The 22,384-nt window shown below is 41.2% G+C and overlaps 1 protein-coding gene across 2 annotated transcripts in view; it reads left to right on the forward strand.

Moving 5' to 3' along the window:
- The first annotated feature begins 13,870 nt into the window (after nt 1-13,870).
- Nucleotides 13,871-22,384, forward strand: part of SYN2 (synapsin II) — a 258,206-nt gene continuing 249,692 nt past the window's right edge. The window contains exon 1 of one of the 2 annotated variants that reach the window (XM_056804670.1): nt 13,871-14,666. In XM_056804670.1, the coding sequence (XP_056660648.1) occupies nt 14,254-14,666 (413 nt within the window). In that variant the 5' untranslated portion in view covers nt 13,871-14,253. The remainder of the gene's footprint in view (nt 14,667-22,384) is intronic. The other variant, XM_056804671.1, reaches the window with a different exon arrangement.

Genomic DNA, 22,384 nt, shown 5'->3' on the forward strand with positions numbered 1-22,384 from the left:
GAGAGAGGCAGATATTGAGAGAGACTGAGAGAGAGAGAGAGAGAGAGAGAGAGAGAGAGAGAGAGAGAGAGAGAGAGAGAGAGAGAGGAGAGGAGAGGTAAGTACTCTCATAATTGAAAAGGACAATGTATCATCCCAAGAACCTCAGACGAAGTTGGTATTGTGACCTCATTTTACAGAGAGGCAAGAGACAGAGAGAGGTTTGGGACCTTAGACAAGTTATTCAACCTTCCTGGGCTGTAGTTTGTCTCTTATAAAAGGAGGGAGCTGGATTAGGTGACATCTAAAATTCTACAAATCAGGGACAGATTTGGGATTATCATTTCTGCCATCTGGCATGAGCTTTGTGTTTATTACATGTTCTTCTGTTCCACTCTCCCAGCTAAACTATTTGTCATTTTTAGCCCACCTAAAGCTCCTAATGCCCATGACCTTTCCATCTTATCTCAGTGTGGCCAGCTCCTTGTTCTGACATGTAGAGCTTAGAACAGAAGATCACTTGGGGTCTAGCTGTTATAAACAGACAAAGAAGGAGGTAGCTTGGTGCAGGAAAAGAATGCTGGATTCAGTAGTAGTTCTGATCTTAAATCTCATCCTTGTTACTATCTGGGTAACCATTTGACAGTAACTTTGCCTCTCTAGACCTCAGGCCTCAGTTTTCTCATCTGTATAATAGGAGGAAATTGAACCAGATGGCCTGTATGTTCCATTTTAGCTTGAGAGCTATGAACCCATGATTTAAAAAAATATTAAGAAAGTCAACTTGAAGTGAAATATCTGGAGATGTTTAGTTCTGAGGATTCCTCAAAATATTACAAAAGAACACTTTGTGGATTTTCAGTCATATCTGACTCTTCATAACCCCATTTACAATTTTCTTGGTGGAGACAATGGAGTGGTTTACCATTTGCTTTTCTTGCTTATTTTATAGATGAGAAAACTGAGGCAAACAGGGTTAAGTGACTTGTCCAGGATCACACAGCTAGCAAGTGTCTGAGGCCAGATAGGAATTTAGATCTTCCTGACTCCAGACCTTTTGCTCTATCCGCTGTCCTATGAAGAACATAAGAAGAAGCTAAATTTGAGTGTTTGATAAAATCACAATCTTTTGGGGACTCATTTTCCTATTAGTTGATCTCCCTGACTCCATTCTCTCCCTTGTTCAATCCATCCTCTATACAGCTGCTATATTGTGCCCCTATAAATTTTTTTAAAAATTTTTTATTTATTTTAAAATATTTTTCCAGGTTACATGATTCACATTCTCTCCCTCCCCTCTTCCCTTCCCTTTCCCAGAGCTGACAAGCAATTCCACTGGCTTTTATACATATATTATTACTGGATACCTATTTCCTTATTATTCATTGCCATATTGCATTCCTAAAACCAAGGTCTGTCCATCTTTTCTATGCTTAAGAAACTTCTGGGACTCCCTATTGCCTCTAAAATCATCCCCTCCAAGGTGATTTCCATATTATTCCTCCTCATGCACTTAGGTTCCAACCAAGCTGGCCCACTTGTTCCCCCAAATGCCATATTCCACCATGCCTTAGCATAGCAAGGGCTGCCTTCCATGCCTGTTGGCATACTTTCCCATTTTGCCTCCATCCCTTGGAAAAATCCTTCTCTCCCTTCCAGCTCATCTCAAGTGCTATTTCCTATAAGAATTCTTTCCTGATTTGCCCAGTTGTTCATACCCACCTTTTTGGTAATTACTTTTCATCTTTTTAAATATATTGTGTAGCTAATTATGTCTACCTATCATCTCTCCCCTCCCCACCCCACTCCAGAAAAATGTAAGTTTTTAAAGGTGAGACCTTTTCCTTTTATTTTCGTATCCCCAGCACCTAGCACAGCGCCTGTGACGAAGTAGGGCCTCAATAAATGCTAGTTAATGGACCTAAATCTCATCCCCCAGATAAGCTCTAATGACTCTCTCTGGCACTTGTATGATGCTACTCAGTGACTGTCTCTAAACCAGAGGTTCTTAGATTTTTCTGGCTCCTGGTTGGACTCCTTTGGCAGTCAGGTGAACCTCTCTGGACCCCTTCTCAGAATGATGTTTGTTGCTTAGGTTCAGGATGGAAGGAAATGCTCCATTTCCATTAGAGGTTAGTGAAAATAAAGATGTCATTTTCCCCCCCTGCCCAAGTTCAGAGACTTATTGAAATCTCTCTATGGACCCTTTCCATGGCCCCGAAGGCTACAAACCTTTGCTCTTAGGGTAAAGAGGAGGAAGAGACCCTTGATCTTGAGAAAAGAGCAAGAATTGAAGAGTGGTAATGAGCCACCTTCCTCATTTTGTCAAAGACCAAATTAGATGGTTAGCAGCAGGTTGCTTGCTGCCTGGGTTGTTGCTCTGCACACAGGGTGCTTTGGTTGTCATCTCCCTGCTGCTGTTTTTGTTGTAAGCTACTTTGGTGTCTTCTAGATGGCTGCTGTGCCTGCCAGGTCAGAGATCTCCCTTCTGAACTGGGCTTTGAATTCCGTCTTCAGAAGAGAATTTCAATTGATTCTCACTTGTGTAATCATTCTCTTTCCCCGTGAGCTGCCTCTGCAGTGGTTGCTGAGCTGGGGAAAAGTTAGACTGGAGAGCTCAGAGGGTACAAGTTTAATCTTCTGTCTCAACAGGAATCTTTCATCTTCTAAAGGCACCAAATGTTTATTGGAATCTACTTGAGTTACGTTATGGCTGAATGGAAGGAGAAATGAATTTGGGAGGCAACTGGGTGACTCAGTGGATTGAGAGTCAAGCTTTAAGATGGGAGGTCCTGGGTTCAAATCTGGATTCAGACACTTCCTAGCTATGTGACTGTGAGCAAGTCACTTAACCCCCATTGTCTAGTCCTTACTGCTCTTCTTCCTTAGAACCAATACTCAATAATGATTCTAAGACAGAAGGTAAGGGTTAAAAAAAAAAGAAATTTAGAGTCAGGAAGATCTGAGTCTAAATCCCATCTCATACTTAATAGATATTTAACTTCCTTGAGACTCAGTTTCCACATCTGTAAAATGACATAGCAATAATTACACTCCCTATTTCCCAGGGTCATTGTCTGACTCTTCATGACCACATTTGGAGTTTTCTTGGCAAAGATATTGGAGTGGTTTGCCATTTCTTTCTCCAACTCATTATATAAATGAGGAAACGGAGCCAAATAGGGTTAAGTGACTTGTCCAGGATCACATAGCTACGAAGTGTCTGAGGCTAGATTTGAACTCAGGAAGATGAGTCTTCCTGACTTGAGGCCCAATACTCTTATCTACTATACCATTGACCTGCTTCTAGACACTACAAATGTGTGAGGCATTAAAATGTAGCAGGAGGGACAGAAGTGACCTACAAAAGAGGGTTTTTGGTCACAGTCTTACTAAACCTTTGGTAAATGGGGAGGTGGGTATATTTCTTTCATTAAAGGTCTTCTGATCTCAATCAGTTTGGACTGGGTGGAGTATCCTCCTTCCTGCAGGGAGAAGAATGGATCAGGCTCAGTTTGCCATGGCTTGGATTTCAGCATTTGGGTCTCCTTGATCCTGACTCACTCCCACCAGCAGAGGAAAGGTAGGATGTGGGGAGGAGGAGCCTGACATCCTGCTCTCTCTAATTCTGGAACCTGTCCTCAGAGTAACAGCCAAAGAGAGGCCCAGGAAAAGATGGGCTATTAAAATCCAACCCTACCTAAAGGGAGGAGCCTTTAAACAGAGCTGACTTTGGGTGGGTTACCTTGCCACAGGAAGACTCCTGTTTAAGCAGATGTGACTTGCAACTAGACAAGGTGAAGCAGGCCTGATCTCACACAACTTATTAATAACCAGAAACCTCTCATTGTCAGAGGATGTTTACTGTTCTTCTACAGTAAAAAACAAATAACCAACCTTACATTTTTGTTGTTCTTTGAGGTTTACAAACCACTTTCCTCATAGCACCCTTGTAAAACAGGAAGTAATAAGCAGCACCGCCATTTTATAAATAAACAGACTCAGACATTTACTGATTTCTTCATGGTCACAAAGACGGTCAATGGTAGACCCAAGGCTTGGGATCCAAGGCTTAGAGTGAAGACTGGAACGGTCATCTAAGACAACCCAAGTGGAGAAATTTGAGAGTCATAGTTCACGGATTCATTTCTTCCTTGGAGCCTTTCCTAAACATATTGACCTGTAGTGGCTTATCCTGTCTCTGTACCTCAACAGCACAAGATACTTGAGCCACTCATTGATTATTTAACATTTACTACCTGGAATTATTTAGTTTTGTCTTCTTTCTAGAGTAGAGATCTCTGCAGGTTTTCAGGAGGCAATATGAAAGAGGGAAAAGAACATTAGATTCAGAGTAAAAACAACAACAACAACAACTGGATTTGAATTCTGGTCCTACTAATTACTAGCTATGTGACCTTGGGCAAGTCACTTAATGTTTCTGGGCCTCAGTTCCCCCTTTTGTAAAATGTTGACACAATATAAAGGGTCTTGGCCCTAAAGTAAGAAGATCTGGGTTCAGACCTCATCCTTGATACTATCTTGTGACTTTGTACACATCATTTAACCTTCCCCATCAATAAAGTGAGAGGGAAGATTAGACCAATCAATGTTTGCCAAAGTGGAGACAGAGTCATGACCCTAGTTGGTCTGTGACGTGATTCCAAGAAATGTGTGATTAATGGGAAAGTGAGAATGTGCTTAGAATCCAACTCTCCAACATACTCAGTGGCAGGCTTGTCTCTAGCACAACCACATCCACCATTCACTCATATCTTTCTACATACTCCCACTGCTCAGTCAGCTGCTGCCACAAAGGCTCCTAACATCCCCTCCACTTCTGCCTCTCCTCCTGGTACTACTAACTACTACCTTGTGATCTAGGCACACCCAGGCACACAGCAGCCACTTCAGATACCACTGGGAGAATCTTGCCACTCCCAGCATACCCATATCTTGCCCTCTTGTGGCTGCACTATTCATCCAGTAGCAATGATGAATATGAGCCTATGAGGGATGTAACCATTTTTGTTTTGGTTAGGACAGATTAAGTAGCACAGTCTGTCTGAATATCTCTCTATCTCTCTATCTCTCTCTCTCTCTATCTATCTATCTCTCTATCTCTCTATCTATCTATCTATCTATCTATCTATCTATCTATCTATCTATCTATCTATCTATCTATCTATTTTATCTACTTATATCTCTATCTATCTATCTATCTATCTATCTATCTATCTATCTATCTATCTATCTATCTATCTATCTATCTGTCTGTCTGTCTGTCTGTCTGCCTGCCTGTCTATCTATGTATCATCTATTGGAACAGACAGAGAAGAGGGAATGTTCCCTGATTTTTTTTATAAGTTTGTGCTATCAAAAAAGTGGGAGACCACTGGACTAGCTGATCTTTGAGGTCCATTCCAACATTCAGTCTATGATCCTGTGACTAACTGGGCTCTGAGATCTCTTCTGATTCCAAAATTCTATGATCCTGGGCACTAATCTCACTCATCTTGTTCCTTTCCTAGGGTACCCAATATAGTGTTTGCACATATGTTGCTTAATAAAGATTTGCTAACTGTTTTGTGTCTAGGATAGACATTTGGAATTGGAGTCTACATACCCATATTGTGGCATAATGGATAGTGTTGAATGTGGAGTCCAGAAGACCCAAGTTCAAACTCTGCCTTGGACGCTTAATAGTTGTGTGATCAAATCACTTAAACTTTCTTAGACTGAATTTCATCCTCTGTAAAATAAGGATAATGATAGGACCTACCTCATATGGATGCCATGAGGAACAAGTGAGACAATAGATATAAACACTCTGCAAACTCTAAAGTGCTATAATTACAATATAATTTTTAATATAGTTATATGGAGAAGGATAGAGAAGACAAATTATTGCTGCTCAGAATACACAGGTGGATGGGAATTTCCGCTCTTAGAGATTTATTCTTTTGTGGACTTCTTATGATGTTTTCCAAAAATACTCCAAGGAGAGGTAATAGAATATGCTTTTTCATAATATGACATCAGTGACATCAGATATTTTTATCTTTAAAGAGAGGGTAGAGACTGCAAAGAGCATTTGAGGGACAAGAAGGGAGACATTAGAATGGAAGGTAAAGAAAAATTTCACTCCCTATCTAATTGTACCCAGGAAGATCTAGTTCCAGTTTCTCTCTCTCTCTCTCCCTCTCTCTCTCTGTCTCTCTGTCTCTCTCTCCTCTTTCTCTTCTCTCTGTCTCTCTGTCTTCTCTGTCTCTATCCCTCTCTTTATAGACTAGATATTTATCTATAGTATGGATATACATAGCCATATAGATAATCTCTACAGTATATATCATATAGATCTATCTATCTATAAATTTCCAAATTAAGAGTGATCAGAGTGACTAGAATTAGATAAGGTCAATTTAAGATTTTTTCATAGATGTGTCTAACCACATTGCTCTCCTGCTCAAGAAATTTCAATGACTCCCTATTGCCTCTAAAACAAAACACAAACTCCTCTGATGGGTATTTTAAGTCCTGAAAAATGTGACTCTTATCTATCTTTCCAGGCTTAATGTCTGTTCCTACATTTGGTTTTACAGCCAGACTTGGCCCACTTGTTGCTCATAACACCACATTACATCTCTCATATATGTGCCTTTGCACAATCTGTTTATGCTCTTCCTCTCACTTCTGCCCTCCAACTACCTCTATTTGAGGTTTAGCTCAGGACTTTACTGATCCCATCTGTTAAAATTTTACTGTGAAATTACTTTGCATTTATTTTGTATATAAGTTGTATTTTAGTTGTTCTGCATATACCAGTGTATCCCTTCCCTAAAAATGTAAACTCCTTGAGGGTAGATTGTATTATTTTTTTATCCCAGGATTTATTACAGTGCCTGACAACCAGTAAAGGTTTCATAAATGCTTGTTAATATATGGACTATATACTTTTTGAATGGTGAATGAATGAATGCATAGGAATGCATAGGAGCAGAGATTTAGAAATGGAAGTGACCATATACCAGTGGTCAAACTCAAAGAGAAACAGATCTCTGTGAACTGCATGTTGACTTAGAAAACCACAAATTAACATTATCTATGTTTCACTTTATTTTTATTTATTTTGTCAAAGATTTTCCAATTACATTTTTTAAGCCCTTACCTTCTGGCTTAGAATCAATTCTGTATATTGCTTCCAAGTTAGAAGAGCAGTAAGAACTAGGCAATTGAGGTTAAGTGACTTGCCCAGTGTCACATAGTTAGGAAGTGTCAGGATCTGATCTGAACCCAGAACCTCCCATCTCCAGGCTTGGATCTCTAACCATTGAGTAACTTAGATGCTCTACCGATTTATTTTAATCTGGTGGTCACTTAAGTAGATTCTACTCTAACCATCTTATTTTTCAGATGGAGAAATTGAGGTATGGTGAAATGATTTCCAGTGTCAAACAGCTAATAAGTAAAGGAGCTAAAATTCCAACTCCTGTTTAAATTGGAGGAGGAGCAAAGATGGCCCTGCTTTTATGAACGTTTGGATGCCAAGGAAGGTAAGGTAGCCAGCTTTGTTTGACTGCAGTAGGAATTCTTAGCCAAAGCCAAGATATTGATTTCTCTTATTTCTCTCTCTGTCCATGTTGGGAGGGGGAAGCAGGTTGGCAACAAATATGGTAGTTCTGTTTCTGTCTTGAGCTGCCTTAGCTATTAATTGTTCTTCGTCAGAGAGGAGTCAATGGGTTCCTCTTAGGGTTAGGGTTAAATTGTTGGCTCATAGCCTTCAAGCTTGGACTTTCCCCTTGGGAAAATGGTTGACTACTGTTACTCCTGGAATAAGCCATAGTAACACTTTTTTTTGGATACTGGTGTTGATGGGTCTTTCCTGGGTTGTTATTTATATTCTATTATATTAATTTATAACATTAATTTAAATAAATAATTTATTATATTTTTAAATTGTTAAGTTTCTAGTGATATAGCTCATTTGGAAATAAAGAAATCTACAATGAGTCAGGTGACAAGCAAAGATTCTACCCCTACAAATTCATTATGACAGAGCCCTTCACCTTGTTGGGCTTTAGGTATGCTTTTATTTGCATTTTCCAGTTTATTAAACACCAAGTTAGTGAGTTCTCTTGTTCCTGCTTCTTCTTTGTCTAGTTTATTCCTTTATTCTATTTTGTTAACCAATTTTTGTTGTTGTTCAGTTGTATATGACTTCATGAACCCATTTGGGATTTTTTTTTTTGGCAAAGATACTGCTATTTCCTTCTCCAGCTCATTTTACAGATGAGGAAACTGAGGCAAACAGGGTTAAGTGACTTGCCCAGAGTCACACAGCTAGTAAGTATCTGAGGTCAGATTTGAACTCAGGATGATGAGGCTTCCTGACTTCAGGCTCAGTATTCTTACCTATGTGCCACCTGGCTGCCCTCAGGTGTGTCTGTTCCTCATTATATAGGGAGGAGGTGATCTCTGCCATCTACCTCATAGGATTGTGGTGAGAATGAAAAATATACTGTTTGTGGAAGTTCTTTGAAATGTACTAAGATCCATTTTCCATACTGTAGTGCCCCATGAAGAAGGGTCCCCTCCCCTTCTGTGCCTTTGAATTCCTACCCATCCCTTAAAGCTCAACTTAAATGCCTTCTCTTCCAAGATTCTCTCATTTGAAAGAAAAGTACTGCTGGAATATCCTGAATTACTTCATTAGATAAGTCGAAGACAGTTACCTGATTCTCAGAAAGGTTAAGCTACCTGCCCAGAGACACAGAGAAAGTATTAATTTGAATTGAGGCAGGATTTGAACTTGTATTTTCCAGACTCCAAATCCATAATTCACCCACTGCAATTTATTGACTTTACTAGCTCAGACAGTCCTGTGAATACATATTTGCTAATAGTTTTGTAGATTTAGAACTGGAAGGAATCTTGGGGATCAGTTTATCTAAGTCCTTCATTTTTGAGAGTAAGGAACTAAGGCTGAGATCACTGATTTATGAGCACACAAGGAGTAGACAACAAGGCTAAAGTTCAAGCCCAGAGCTTCTCACTCCATCGCCAGTGTTCTAACCATCATGCTGTGCTTCTTCCTCAGTGAGCAAGGCTCAGATTTTTTAGAACTCACACAGCTACTAAATGGTAGAATTATTGTTTCCATGAGAAAATGCTGATATTATGAATATTTTTCCCTCCGATGTATTAATGTGAAATTATGAATATATCAAAGATTCATTTTCTGTGTGGCAAATTTGGGGCATGAGAATGGGTTTAATTTTTCTCTACTTTATACCAATACTTCTCCTACCTACCATTATTCCTGAAGCATTCCCTGATCATAGATAAGAATTTATAAGCTCCATCAAAATGTTTTTAGCTTCAAAGTATTCCTTGACTACACTAATTTGGGCAATATTACCTCAGACAAATGCAAGATATTATTGTTCTTAGTAAAGAACTCTCAGTTCAATTCAGTCAAAAAGCTTTTATTAAAGGTTTGCCCTGAAAGTCATTGTTCTAGGCACTGGAGATGCCTAGAAGGCAAAAATGAAAAATAATTCCTACCATCAAGAAGCTTATGTTCCAGGGGTTTTCAGAGGGAAAGATGAAAGCATGCATAGGAGGGATACCCTGTGCTAATGCATAAAAGCAAGAGATGTCCGGAGTTTAGAGAACAGTTTGAGTTCAGTTTGACTAGAATATTTTTGTTGTTCAGTTGTATCAGTTATGTCTTCATGATCCCATTTGAAGTTTTCTTGGCAAAAATACTACATTGGTTTGCTATTTCCTTTTCCAGCTCATTTTACAAATAAAGAACCTGAGGCAACAGGGTTAAGTGACTTGCCCATGGTCACACAGCTAGTAAATATCTGAATCCAGACATGAACTGAGAAAGATGAGCCTTCTTGATTTCAGGCCCTGGCACTCTCCCCTGTGTCACCTACACTACACCTAGCTACTCTAGACTAGAACATAGAGCTCTTTATCTTTCCCCTCCCCTCCTCTCTCTCTTCTCTTCTCTTCTCTTCTCTTCTCTTCTCTTCTCTTCTCTTCTCTTCTCTTCTCTTCTCTTCTCTTCTCTTCTCTTCTCTTCTCTTCTCTTCTCTTCTCTTCTCTTCTCTTCTCTTCTCTTCTCTTCTCTTCTCTTCTTTTCTCTTCATTTTTTGTCTAAATTTGAGATTCTAATAAACAAGAATATTTTTGTATGTAACTAAGAACAGAAAAAGAGGATTGTATAAGAAGCCCTCAATCTCCATTATTGCAACTTGTTTTTTAAGTTATATAATACATTCAGCACGTTAGTTCCAAAGTTCTCTCATATGTGTTTCTCTTTGAAGCTCCTTCAGTGCTCTGTATATTTAAAAAGTGCTTCATTGATGATCTTCTCTCCTTCCCTTCTTCTCTCCCCCCTCCTTATCCCTATCAAAAAATAAACAAACAAAAATAAATGCCTTTCCTTTGTAACAAATAAGTATATTTAATCACTCCATGAAGGAGAATTAAGTGCCTACTATGTGCCAGGCACTATGTTTGGAGATGGGGATAGAAAGAAAAGAAAAAGATATTCCTCAATCTCAAGGGGCTTACAGTCAAATGGGAGAGACAGAATGTAAATAACTGTGTATGAATAAGATATATACAGGATATAGTAGAGATAATAGAGAAAGAGAAGGTAATAGAGAATTAAGGAGGATCAGAAAAGGCTTCAGAAGATGGAACTTTAATGGTGATGTGAAAGAAGCCAGGAATGCCAAGTGATGGAGAGGAGAGAAGATATTTTATGCCTGAGGGGCCAAGCAGTGAAAATGCCTGAGTGAGAAGGAGTGTTTCATTGGAGGAATAGCAAGAAGATCAGTGTGACTGGATGTAGAATATGTGATGGGGTATTATGTGTAAGAAGACTGGAAAGGGGGGAGGGAGAAGTCTTTGAATGCTAAGCAAAGGATTTTATATTTGATCTTGGAGGTGATAGGGATCTACACATCGATAATGTTTCTCTTATTCTGAACTTCTGGTTCATTAACTCTCAGTCTAATGATGAAAAGGGGCACTGGGCATTCATCATCAGCCTTCTGGAGTCACCAGTTGTCATTGCATTGATTATGGTTCTTAAGTTTCATACAAGTTTGTTTCCTTTTACAATGTTGTAGTCATTGCACTAATTGTTCTTTAGGTTCTGCATAATTCACTCATCAGTTCATTCAAGTCTTCCTAGATTTCTTTTTATCTGTCTTTTTTTATTCTTAGGGCACAATAACAATCTATTACATTCTCATACCATTATTTATCCAACTGGCTTTTTGCAACTGATGGGTACTCTTTGGTTTCCAGTTCTTGGATACAATAAAAATTATGAATATATATATGTATCATTTTCTTCTTTCTCTTATCTCTTTGGGGGGTGGGGTGTAGGCCTAGTTGGCCTGAGTCAAAGGGGAATATGGAGTTCTTAAAGTGGAGTGATATGAAATTGGATTGGCAAAGTAGATTGGAATCTGGTTGTAAAGGCTTTAAATGCCAGGTAAGGAATTTGCATTTTATCTTACAGTCCTTGAATGTTTTTAAGCAAGGGAGAGCCAGGGTCATGCCTGTGCCTTGGGACCATTATTTCTTCTATTGTATAGAGGATAGATTGAAATAGAGGTAGATTGGAGGAGGGAGACAAGTTAGGAATGAATTTATTACAATAGTCCAGGTGAAAAGTAATAAGGACCTAAATTAAGGTAGTGAGACTAAGTGAAGAGAAGGGGTTGAATGTGAGAGACACTGTGGATGTAGGATTAATGGCAGGGGGTAGTGAGATGGCTCAGTGGATAGTGAGGGAGGTCCTGAGTTCAAACCAGGCCTCAGATATTTCCTTGATGTGTGACCTTGGATAAGTCACTTAACCCTTATTACCTAACCTTTACTGTTCTTCTGCCTTGGAACCAATACACAGTATTAATTCTAAGATGGAAGGTAAGAGTTTAAAAAAAGATGACAGCTGATCAGATATGGGGGAGTTGGGAAAAGAAGAGTCAGTGATTATTGGGATCTCATTAATCTGGTGCCTAGGAGAATGGTAGTGTACTCAACAGTAATAGATAAATTGAAAATAGGATTGGGTTTCAGAGATGGGGTGGGGGTTGGGAGGAGTAGCTGATAGTGGTGGTGGAGGTAATCATAGGATCATAGACCCAGAGCTGGAAGGAAAGTTAAAGCCATCTAGTCCAATGTTATTTTACAAATGAAGAACTTGAGACCTAGAAATGTCAAGTAAGTTTCCTTCCCTCCCCAAAATGAAAGAAAGCTGATAGACAGACAGATAGAGCAGTTACTATATGTTGGTTTAATACAGAGCCCAGGGGAGACATAAAAGTAACCAAAATAGTCCTTGCCCTAAAGGAGCTCACATCCTAATGAGAGGACAATATAAATAATAAAGGGTGATGGACAGAGGAGAGAGAAGCTTTCACTGTGGTATGGTGAGGTTATAGTAGGAGGGAGACAACCAGCCAGGAAACTGGAATTCCTACCTAACTCTTTTAACTCTAAATCTAGCTGCCTCTTTGGTTGTATGTTAAGCCTAAGATACTGTTGGGCCACTTGGGGAGATGTTCAATGGGCAACTGGTAACTCCATAGAGATGGGAATGGAACCCAAAGAAGTTGAGATCATTGGGGCAGTGTGGAAAGACAGAGAGGGGAAAGAAAGGGGGAGAGAGAAGAGAAGGGGAGAGAGAGACAGAGAGAGGGAGGGAGAGAGAGAGAGAGAGAGGGAGAGAGAGACAGAGAAAGACACAGAGACAGAGACAGAGAGAGACAGAGAGACAGAGAGAGGGAGGGAGAGAGAGGAGAGGGAGAGAGGGAGAAAGAGAGAGAGAAGGGAGAGAAGGGAGAGAAGGAGGGAGAGAGAGACAGAGAGACAGAGAGAGACAGAGAGAGGGAGAGAGGGAGAGGGAGAGGGAGAGAGAGAGAGAGAGAGAGAGAGAGAGAGAGAGAGAGAGAGAGAGAGAGAGAGAGAGAGAGAGAGATGAGAAGAGGCCCCAGAACAGAGCCTGTCAGAGACTATATTTGACTCATGGTTTCTTGCCTATAGGTCTGGCCTCCCTGAGTCAAAGCACCATGGCTTTCTGCTTGATGTTTATCATTATTTAGCATACAGGAGCCTAGGCAGGCTGCCTGCTGGCCTCAGTTGTCTTCCCCAGGCTTCCCCAAACTATCTCCTCTCTGGGGACTTGATGCAGGATGGTCCAGGCAGCTGTGGCTGCTTGCCAGAAATATGGACAAGTGACTCATTAGCAATCTAGGGCCAATGAACCCAAACAAAAACAAAATGTGAAAAAACGCACTAAGGATTTTCAAGAGATCATCCCTATCTTCACCTCCTCCACAAGGTTCAGTCCTGGATGTTAATGAAAATGCCTGAGAGAGAAAAGGAGATAGGGTGGCTTTTAGATGTCTCTATAGACACAGCCTATTCTGTAGGCTCGAAATCTCTTTCCGTGTGTGTGTACGTGTATGTGTAGGGATCAGTCCTGACCAGAAGCTGAATGACCAGGCCATGCCAGGTTAGGACCAAATCCTAAACGTGCTTAGGCTCCTGTGAGCATTGGGAGCAGTTTTATTTTCTACCCGGGCTGGGGGTCTAGGGCTCATGCAGGGGGTGGGGAGTGGACTGTAGGGTGCGAGGGGCCTTCGGGGAGCTCTGTCCCTTAGCTCCAGGCAGGACTGTCTCCCCTAGACCCTAGCTGGTGCGGGGCTGGCTGGTCTGGAGCACAACGCGGCGAGGCGGGGGTGGGAGGCGAGACACGCTGGACAGCTAAACTGCAGAGGGGCGCTCAGGGATGCGCTCTGCGGCTGGTGCGGGGCTGGGCGGTGCTTGAGGAGGGGCGGGAAGAGGAGGAGCCCGCAACCCGCCGAAGTCCCCGCCCTCCACTCTGGATACACATTGATAGCTCCTGTTGGTGGCAGCAATCCTGTCAGCTGGCTAGCTAAGGAAGCCGCGGGCGGGCGGGCGGGCGTCTTAGCAGCAGCAGCTTCAGTCACATCTTCAGCTGCAGCAGCAGCCAGCGCACCTCTCCCAGGCTGAGCCCAACGCTGCCCGGTAGCGTTGCCCTCTGGGTGCTGAACGCGGGCCGCTGCCCCCTTTCTCTCCTGGGCTAGAGGCTAGTCTGCACGCCCTGCCTTCCTGCCTGCCGCCGGCGCTCCCGCAGCTGCCCCGGGCTCCATCTCTATCTCCCAGTCCGCGTCCGTCTGTCTCTGCTGGGCTCGGTGAGCCCGCTCCTCCGACCAGATGATGAACTTCTTGCGGCGCCGCCTCTCTGACAGCAGCTTCATTGCCAACCTGCCCAATGGCTACATGACCGACTTGCAGCGGCCGGAGCCTCAGCAACCCCCACCGCCGCCCCCAGGGTCGGCCGCGGGCCCCGCCGGGCCACCGGCAGCTGGCTCCCCGGCCCCCGAACGAAGGCCGCCGCCGCCCCAGGCGCAGGGACAGTCCCATCAGCCTGCACCCCAGCCGGCTCCACCGCAGGCGCAACCGGCAGCCCCGGTGCAGTCCATGAGCAGCAGCTTCTTCAGCTCCTTGTCCAACGCCGTGAAGCAGACCGCCGCCTCGGCTGGGCTAGTGGACGCCCCCTCCAGCACCCCTGCCGCCTCCAGGAAGTCCAAGTTGCTCCTGGTCATCGATGAATCCCACACCGACTGGTAGGTGGGCCCATACTCCTACTACTGGGCCACTGGGCTGGCCTTCCCCTGTCCCAGCCCCGCCCGGCTGCCTAGATGCTATCCCTGGTGCTGACCTCGAGGCTCCTTGTCCTCACTTTTAACTCTGAGGCCACTCGGACTAATAATTCATCTTCCCCTCATCTGCCTTCATTTTCACAACCCCCAACCCCCACCTCGCCAGCTGGGCATGTTTCGTGAATGGGAGATTGGGTGGACTTGGTTTGTTGTGGATTGAGAAGGAGTGGGAGTGGAGGGGGGAAGGTATATGCTTAATCCTGGAAAGGTTACCAGCTAGCTGAGAGGGTATTTGACAAGGGTCTAAAACTAGAAAATGTGATGAACTGGAGATTTGTTCGCCAAATTCCAGATCATGAGGGAAAACCCTAGAAGCTTAAATTAAGAAAATATAGAAAAATAATAGGAAGTTCTACTTTACACAGCAGGTAATGAACTTGGGGGAATGTTTTAGCTGGATTTGTGACTGTAAAGACAGGTTCAAGAAAGATTAAGATAAAATTGATCAATAAGAGATCTCGGACTCCTTATCTTCAGAAAAGGCTGGCATGTTTGGAGCACGTCCTCAATATACTAAGGCTGACCACAGAGAGAATGATCAAGCCTTTCCACAACTTGTCCCTTGGTGTCTCTGCCACTGACAGAAAGAGATTCCAGAATTGTCATTCTTGTGTAGGATTTCCAGTTTTCATATCATCCTTTGACACCTTCTTTATGTGTTTTTTTGGGTTATTTATTTATCTTTGCTCATCTCTTTCTATATTGTTCTTTTTAAGACTGAGATTCTGTAGGTATGATTGATGTTGGTGTTGGTGAAATGAGATATGGAGAATTGCCTATTACTCCATGTGGCCCTTGTGGGGAGCTGTCTGTATGACTGTGAGCTTATCTGTCAGCCTTTTAATATTTATTTTTTCCACCCCCACCATGTTGGCACAAGGGCCCTGAGGGGGCCATTCTCAGGAAATGGCCATCTGGTGCAAGGTGAAGTGAAAGGTATAGAGGCAAATTAAGAATAGGGTAGGGAAAGCATTAAAAGGCAACTATGGTGTAATTCATTGGCAGTTCCATTCATTTCAACAAGTCTATTGAGCACCTACTGTTTCCAACACTTTGATGTAGCGCTAAGAAAAAACATGGCCCCTGTCTTCAAGGACCTTAAATCTTGTCAGGGACATGTTATATGCATGAAGCACCTAAATAAATATATAAGGCAATCTATAAGCATCCAAAAGAGTGGTTAGACAAGAAGTACTATGGGAATTCCAGGTAGGGAAATGTGACTTGACTTGGTCAGTAAAGGCTTCATGGAGAAGGCGAATGCTGATCTTTATCTAAAATAAAAAAAAAGAATAGGGATAAGGACAGCAAGAATGTCAATGGCTCTCACACTTGGATTTTTCATTGTATGGAACCAGACCCTCCTCCTTCCTGGCTCACTTCCTCACAAGTCAACAAATATATATACGTATATGTATATGACTCTGAATAGCCTTTAGATAAAAATACTTTTTTCTACCTCTACTGATTGGTATCTATGTTGTGGTCTTCCTGCAGGACTGGACTTTAATTTGTGGTACTTTAGTCTTCAGGATTTTATAGTCATCTCAGGATTGTTGATCTTATAGAAAGACTGCTGGGCATTGGACTAGACAATTTGGCTCAATGCCTCTTATGTTACCTCACCATAGCCCCAGACGCTTATGCAAACTGAAGCTGCAGAGGACAGCGTGTGTTGAATACCAACTGTTTGATTTTTTCTGAAGTTACAACATTGATGTATTAATACACCATTTAGCAGAGTGCCTAGCACATTGTAGGCACATACTTAATAAATGTAATTGACTCACTGACTAAGATTTATCAAGCCTGGAGACTAACATCTTTGGCAGAATTTCCCAGAATTCCAGGTTTGACATTCATTAGAAATGTGTTCGGGCTCATTGAACACCCTGGTCATTATTGATAAGTGGCTCTAGTGAAATATTCTGTGTGAAATTAGATGCAGATGTGATGCGTTTCAGGTGCCTACTCAGGGCAAGTGTAGGGACTTAATTAAAAGGTGCTCAAGGTGCTAAATGATGATTGTGTGTGTGTGTGTGTGTGTGTGTGTGTGTGTGTGTGTGTGTTGGAATCTGCTGCTACTTAAATTTAAGTTTCTGTCAAGGTGTTGGGCTAACAGGTGTCATTTATGCCTCATATGAATCTTGCAGATAAGAAGCAGGCATGGGCACCCACCCCAGCACAACTGTGATGTTCTGTTCTCAACTGTATGGCAGACAGAAGGAAGCAGAAGGGGTTTAACATGCTGGTTTTTGAAAGCTGTGATTTTAAGAAGGTCTTAAGTCAGGCAGGCTTTCAAAACAGCTAAGATGACAGCATAGCCTTTTGAATTTAGATCTATTATATTTTGTTGTTAGTTGTGGAGGAAGAAGGATCTGGGCATCTTACCACTGACCAATATGTATGTGTAGATGGTGGAGGCAGAGATTTGTGCTGGTAAATCTTTAACAATTGGGTCTCTGAAAAAAATATGCAGAATATAATCTAATTTTAATTTGCATTAATAACATTTTCTCTTTCGCTTTGTCAAGTCTAAAGTCAATACACAAAACAATAAATCAAGCCCTGATTTGTAGGATTTGTTGATCTCTTAGGTGTACATATTCACACAAAAAATTTAACAACCATCTAGAGCCAGCCAGTTCAAAATGGTTCCAGAATACTCCTGAGTAGAGGGAGGTAGAAATGGAGAAGGTCTTGGGTTATTTTCTTTAAGAGATCATTGCATTTTATATTTTATTGCTTTTTCACAACATGACTAATGTGGACATATGTTTTGCATATCTTCATTAAAAATAAATAAAAAGATCATTATATTTAACAACTATATTGAGACATAGCATTGCATAGTAGAAAGAAAATTGGGTGTATCTAAGTGGCTCAGTGGATAGACAGGCTTGGACATGGGAGGTACTGGATTCAAATATGACCTTAAACACTTCCTAGTTTTATGATCCTGGACAAGTCACTTAACACCAATTGTCTAGCCTTTATTGCTCTTCTGCCATGGAACTGATAGTATCAGTTCTAAGACAGAATGTAAAGGGATGGGGAAAGAATATTGGCTGTGGAATCTGAAGAACTGTGTTCAAATCCCATGTTCTGACAGTAGCTGTGTGACTGTGTGTGTGTGTGTGTGTGTGAGAGGGATCAGTCTCTTCCTGACCCTTCCAAATATCAGAATTGAAAGCCAATACAGCAGAGCTTAATGTTGACTAGCCAGATGCTGGTTACCAAAGGATCAACATTATAGAAATGCATTGGGGTAACTAAGTGTTGAAGCAGGTAATGCTTAGTCTGGGGTCAGAAAACCCCAAGTTCAAATTCAGTCTCAGATACTTAATAGCTGTTTAATCTTGGACAAATCACTTAAATGCCAATTTCTTTGCTTTCCTCATTTCTAAGGTAGAGATAATAACATCTATATTACCTACCTCAAAAGGCTATCTTAAGGGGCAGCTATGTGGCTCAATGGATAGAAAGCCAGACTTGGAGATAGAAAGTCCTAGGTTCAAATCTAGCCTCAGACACTTCATAGCTGTGTGACCCTGGGCAAATCACTCAACCCCAATTGTCTAGCCCTTATTACTACTGCTCTTCTGCTGATTCTAAGATGGAAGGTGAGGATTTTAAAACAAAAGATTACCTTGAGGCTCAAATGAAACAATACTGATAAAGCATCTTATGAACCTTAAAGCACTTTATAAATGTTATCAACAAGATGGAGGACAGCTGGATAGGGAACCATTCCTGGAGACAGGAGGTCCTGGGTTCAAATCTGCCCTCAGATACTTCCTAGCTATTTGACCCTGGGCAAGTCACTTAAGCTCCATTGCCTAACCCTTACTGATCTTTTACCTTGGAATCAGTACACAGTATTGATTCTAAGAAAGAAGATAAGAGTTTTTGTAAAAAATAAAGTAGATGGTAAGCTCCTTGAGGGTTTATACATAGTAGCTTATGATGATGATGATGATAACTAACATTTATAGAATATAGTGTTCAGTTTTTCTGGCTGCTTGTGCCTGGCTCCAGAAATAGGTTTGGATTGGACTTGAGGACTATATTGAATTGCCTGGATTATGCCTGGCACATGATAGATGCCCTTTCAATGTGTAAGAAATTTAATTAAAATAGATGGCAGAAGCTCTGTGAGCATAGGTACCAATTATCAGTTGGATTGTAACAACTCTTTACTCCACCTTCCCAATTGAACTATTGACTGTTGTGAGGTTTTGGTGCTCCCTATTATTTGATTTCATGAGTACTATATTATTTTGATTGACATGATCAAAATTGGGCTACAACCTCTACTCATTAATTTTATAGCATCCTTCTTCTCATTAACTACTAGAACTAGAAGGAACTCTTAGATCATGGATTTTTTTCTCCAGTCCAATATTGGGCCCCCACCCTCATTTGATAAGGAAAGTAAAGATTTTTTTTGAGGGGAAGGTAGATACTAGGAGACAAATTACTTTTGATACTTTAGAATATATCACATTGCTTATTTGCAAGGTTGTTCTTTAACAGCTGCTGTAGCCCAAGATAATACTCATTGTCCTAAAAGATGGAATCAACTCAGAAACTCATACCTCAGGACCCCTTACCCCTGAGGTCCTTCTCTCCTAGTGAGAGAATGGAAAGGTGATCATCTGAAAATCCCTTTTAGATTTAAGGAGTTGGCCCAGGGCAGCCACCTCAACATTCATTACTGTCTCTGGTGGGTCTTCCTTTACTTCCTTCTTGCCCTTGGGACCTTCTATTCTTCCACCTGGCTTCAGGACTTCAACATTCCCATCACTGGTTCCCTAATATCCTCCCCTCATTTTCAGCTTCTTTTAAAAAGCATTTTGTTCCCTCATTAGATTGTGAGTTCTTTGAGGGCAGGGACTGTCTTTTCTAATCTTTGCATCCCCAGTGCCTTGCACATAACAGGTGCTTAATAAATGTCTGTTGTCTATTAGCTATTAAAAAAAACCCTTGCCTTACTAAGTATTGACTCCAAGGAAGAAGAGAGGTAAGGGCTGGGCAACTGAGGTTAAGCAACTTGCCCAGTCTCACACAGCTAGAAAGTATATGACAATGAGGATGGTGAAAGGGCTAGTAACCATACCATCCAAACATTGGTTATGGAAACTGGTGACATTATTTAGTCTGGAAAAGAGGGCAACATAAAAGCTACCTTCCAATATTTGGAGGGATTACCTTGGGAAGAGAATGGATTTTTTCTGTTTCACTTTCTAAGGAAAACTAGGAGCGATGGATGGAAGAACCAAGTTTGATAATTGATCATCCAACCTCTGAAGACCTCCAGTAGGGAGAACTCAGGGACTCTCAAAGGTGTCAATTCTGCCTTTAAATAGCTTGAAGCATTAGGAAACATATCTTTATATCTAGGTCATTTGCCTCTCTTACCCTTATTCCATGTGCCAGTCTTTAGAAAATTTGGACAGTTACCATGTTCATTCTGAAGTCATTTCTTCTCCAAAGTAAACATCCCTAGTTCCTGAGCAGGGCAGAGGCCATCAGAACTCTCATCTCATTTCTGGACTTTATGCAGCCTAGGTTTTTGGTAGACAGTGTCAACAACTGTTTGTTGAAAAGGGAGATGAACCTTTGATAGAACTGGAACTAAGGATAGGCAAGATTGACTGTTGCTCATAGTATAATACTTGGGGGTGGCAAGAACTGAGGGAATGTTTTAAAATATTTTTTCTAAATGGACATGCAATGTTTTTAATGCTAGAAATTTTTACTCTCCATGGCATGTTGATTTTGATTTTGGGATAAGCCAAGTCATGGGTATTATAGAAAAAGGCACAAAGTTTCTATGCTACGTAGGAAGTACCATTTTGAAGTCTTGCTGAATTGCTTTGTCCTGGTTGGGTCTTTTGGCAAGTTCCACTCTATAATGTTCCAGATCTTTGAGTAGCCCCTAGTTGACTATTGGAAAGATAAATGTTGCCAGGGGGAGGGGCTGGAGGATATAAACCTGAATGTAGCTAGGCAGTGAATTTCTATAAACAATTTGTGTGAACCTGGCTGCCTGGGTTAGAATAGTCCCCCAAAGGAAGTCAGCCAGCACAGTATCTAATGATGTTCATTAAAAAAAGTTGTTGGAGGTGAGTGAATATGGTCCAGTAGGCCTCCATCTGCCATTTTGTTTTGGAATGACCTGTGGTGAGGTAATGGTAACACTTTGAAGAAACCCAATTAAAATGCTGGAGTGGAGATGTGGTGTGATGTTAACACCCTTCTTTTTTAAGCACATAGCTGACAACCACATACTTGTTCTTTTGATTGTGGCAGACTTAGGAGTAAAAGACTTGTTTGGGAGGAGATGGGCAGTGTCCTTTATTTAAGGCTAGAAGACTTGGGTTCCAGTTCTGGCTCTGCCACTCATTTGTTATAGAAGTCTTTGAGCCTTAGTTCCTCATATTGTATATTCTTCATATGGAAGAATGAGAAAAATAATAATACTATTGATCTTACAGCATGGTGGCAAAAATCCAAGGAAGATAATATATTTAAAGTAAAGTGCCATAGTTGTTGGAACTATTATTTGTTTATGATATTAACTGACATTTAAATACATAGCACTTTTAGGGTTTGCCAAAGTGATACACATTATCTTGTTTTAGCTTCCCAGCAACTCTGTGAAGTAAGAAATACAAACATTCTCATCCCCATTTTATACTTTAAGAAACTTAGGCTCAGAGAGACATTAAGGTACTTGTTCATGGTCCCACAGCTAGTGTCAGAGGCTGAGTTCAGACCTGGCCCTTACTGATTCTGAGTCTCAAAAAGATGCTGTTTAATATATAGGCACCAGAGAGGCAGTTGGGCTTTTAAGGGAAAGGTAACTGAACTTGGAGTCAGGATACTTGGGTTCACAATCCTAACCTATACTTATCAGCTGTGTGTCCCTGGGTAAGTTTCTTCATCCAGCAGAATCTCAGGTCAGCTCCTTGAGGATAGAGACTATTTTTTTGTCTTTGTGTATTGTATATAACATGTTCTCAATATATGTTTATGGGTTTGAATTTTATGTGAGGGTCAATGTTTGTATTACCTATGAGATCAGTAGGCAATGCAGAGTTAACGGCGAGAATCACTCCTCTACATATGTGGTCACATGTGTTTCTAAAATATGCCTCAGGTTTTTTGGGGAAATGTTTCAACATGATATTTTTTGTTTTGCTATTTTATTAAATGTCTTTTCTTTAAACTAGTTGTGTCCTCTGACTGAGAGAAAAATTAAACCCATTGATGGGGGCTTATAAACTGCAGTTTTGTGGGAGTCCTCTGGCTCTAAATCTAGCATTCTTTCCAGGAAACCACACTACCTCTTGCAAAATAAATACCTGCATGCCATGAAGAATCTAAATTTTTTGGCTTTAAAAAGCTATGCATCTGCACGAGTAATATTTAACAGTGTCTTTTATTATGCCCTTCATGAGTTATGTGCTAAGCAGCTGCCTACTCTGCTTATTCCTATTGCTGGCCCTGGTAACTCAGTAATTATAATGTTATCCCATAAAATTGCCTAAGTCAGCCAAGATCCTAAAACTAGAATCATACCAGATTAAGCACCCGCTTTGATTTAATTCCATGAT

This window comes from Monodelphis domestica, chromosome 7, assembly GCF_027887165.1.
Source record: "Monodelphis domestica isolate mMonDom1 chromosome 7, mMonDom1.pri, whole genome shotgun sequence".
NCBI lineage: Eukaryota > Metazoa > Chordata > Mammalia > Didelphimorphia > Didelphidae > Monodelphis > Monodelphis domestica.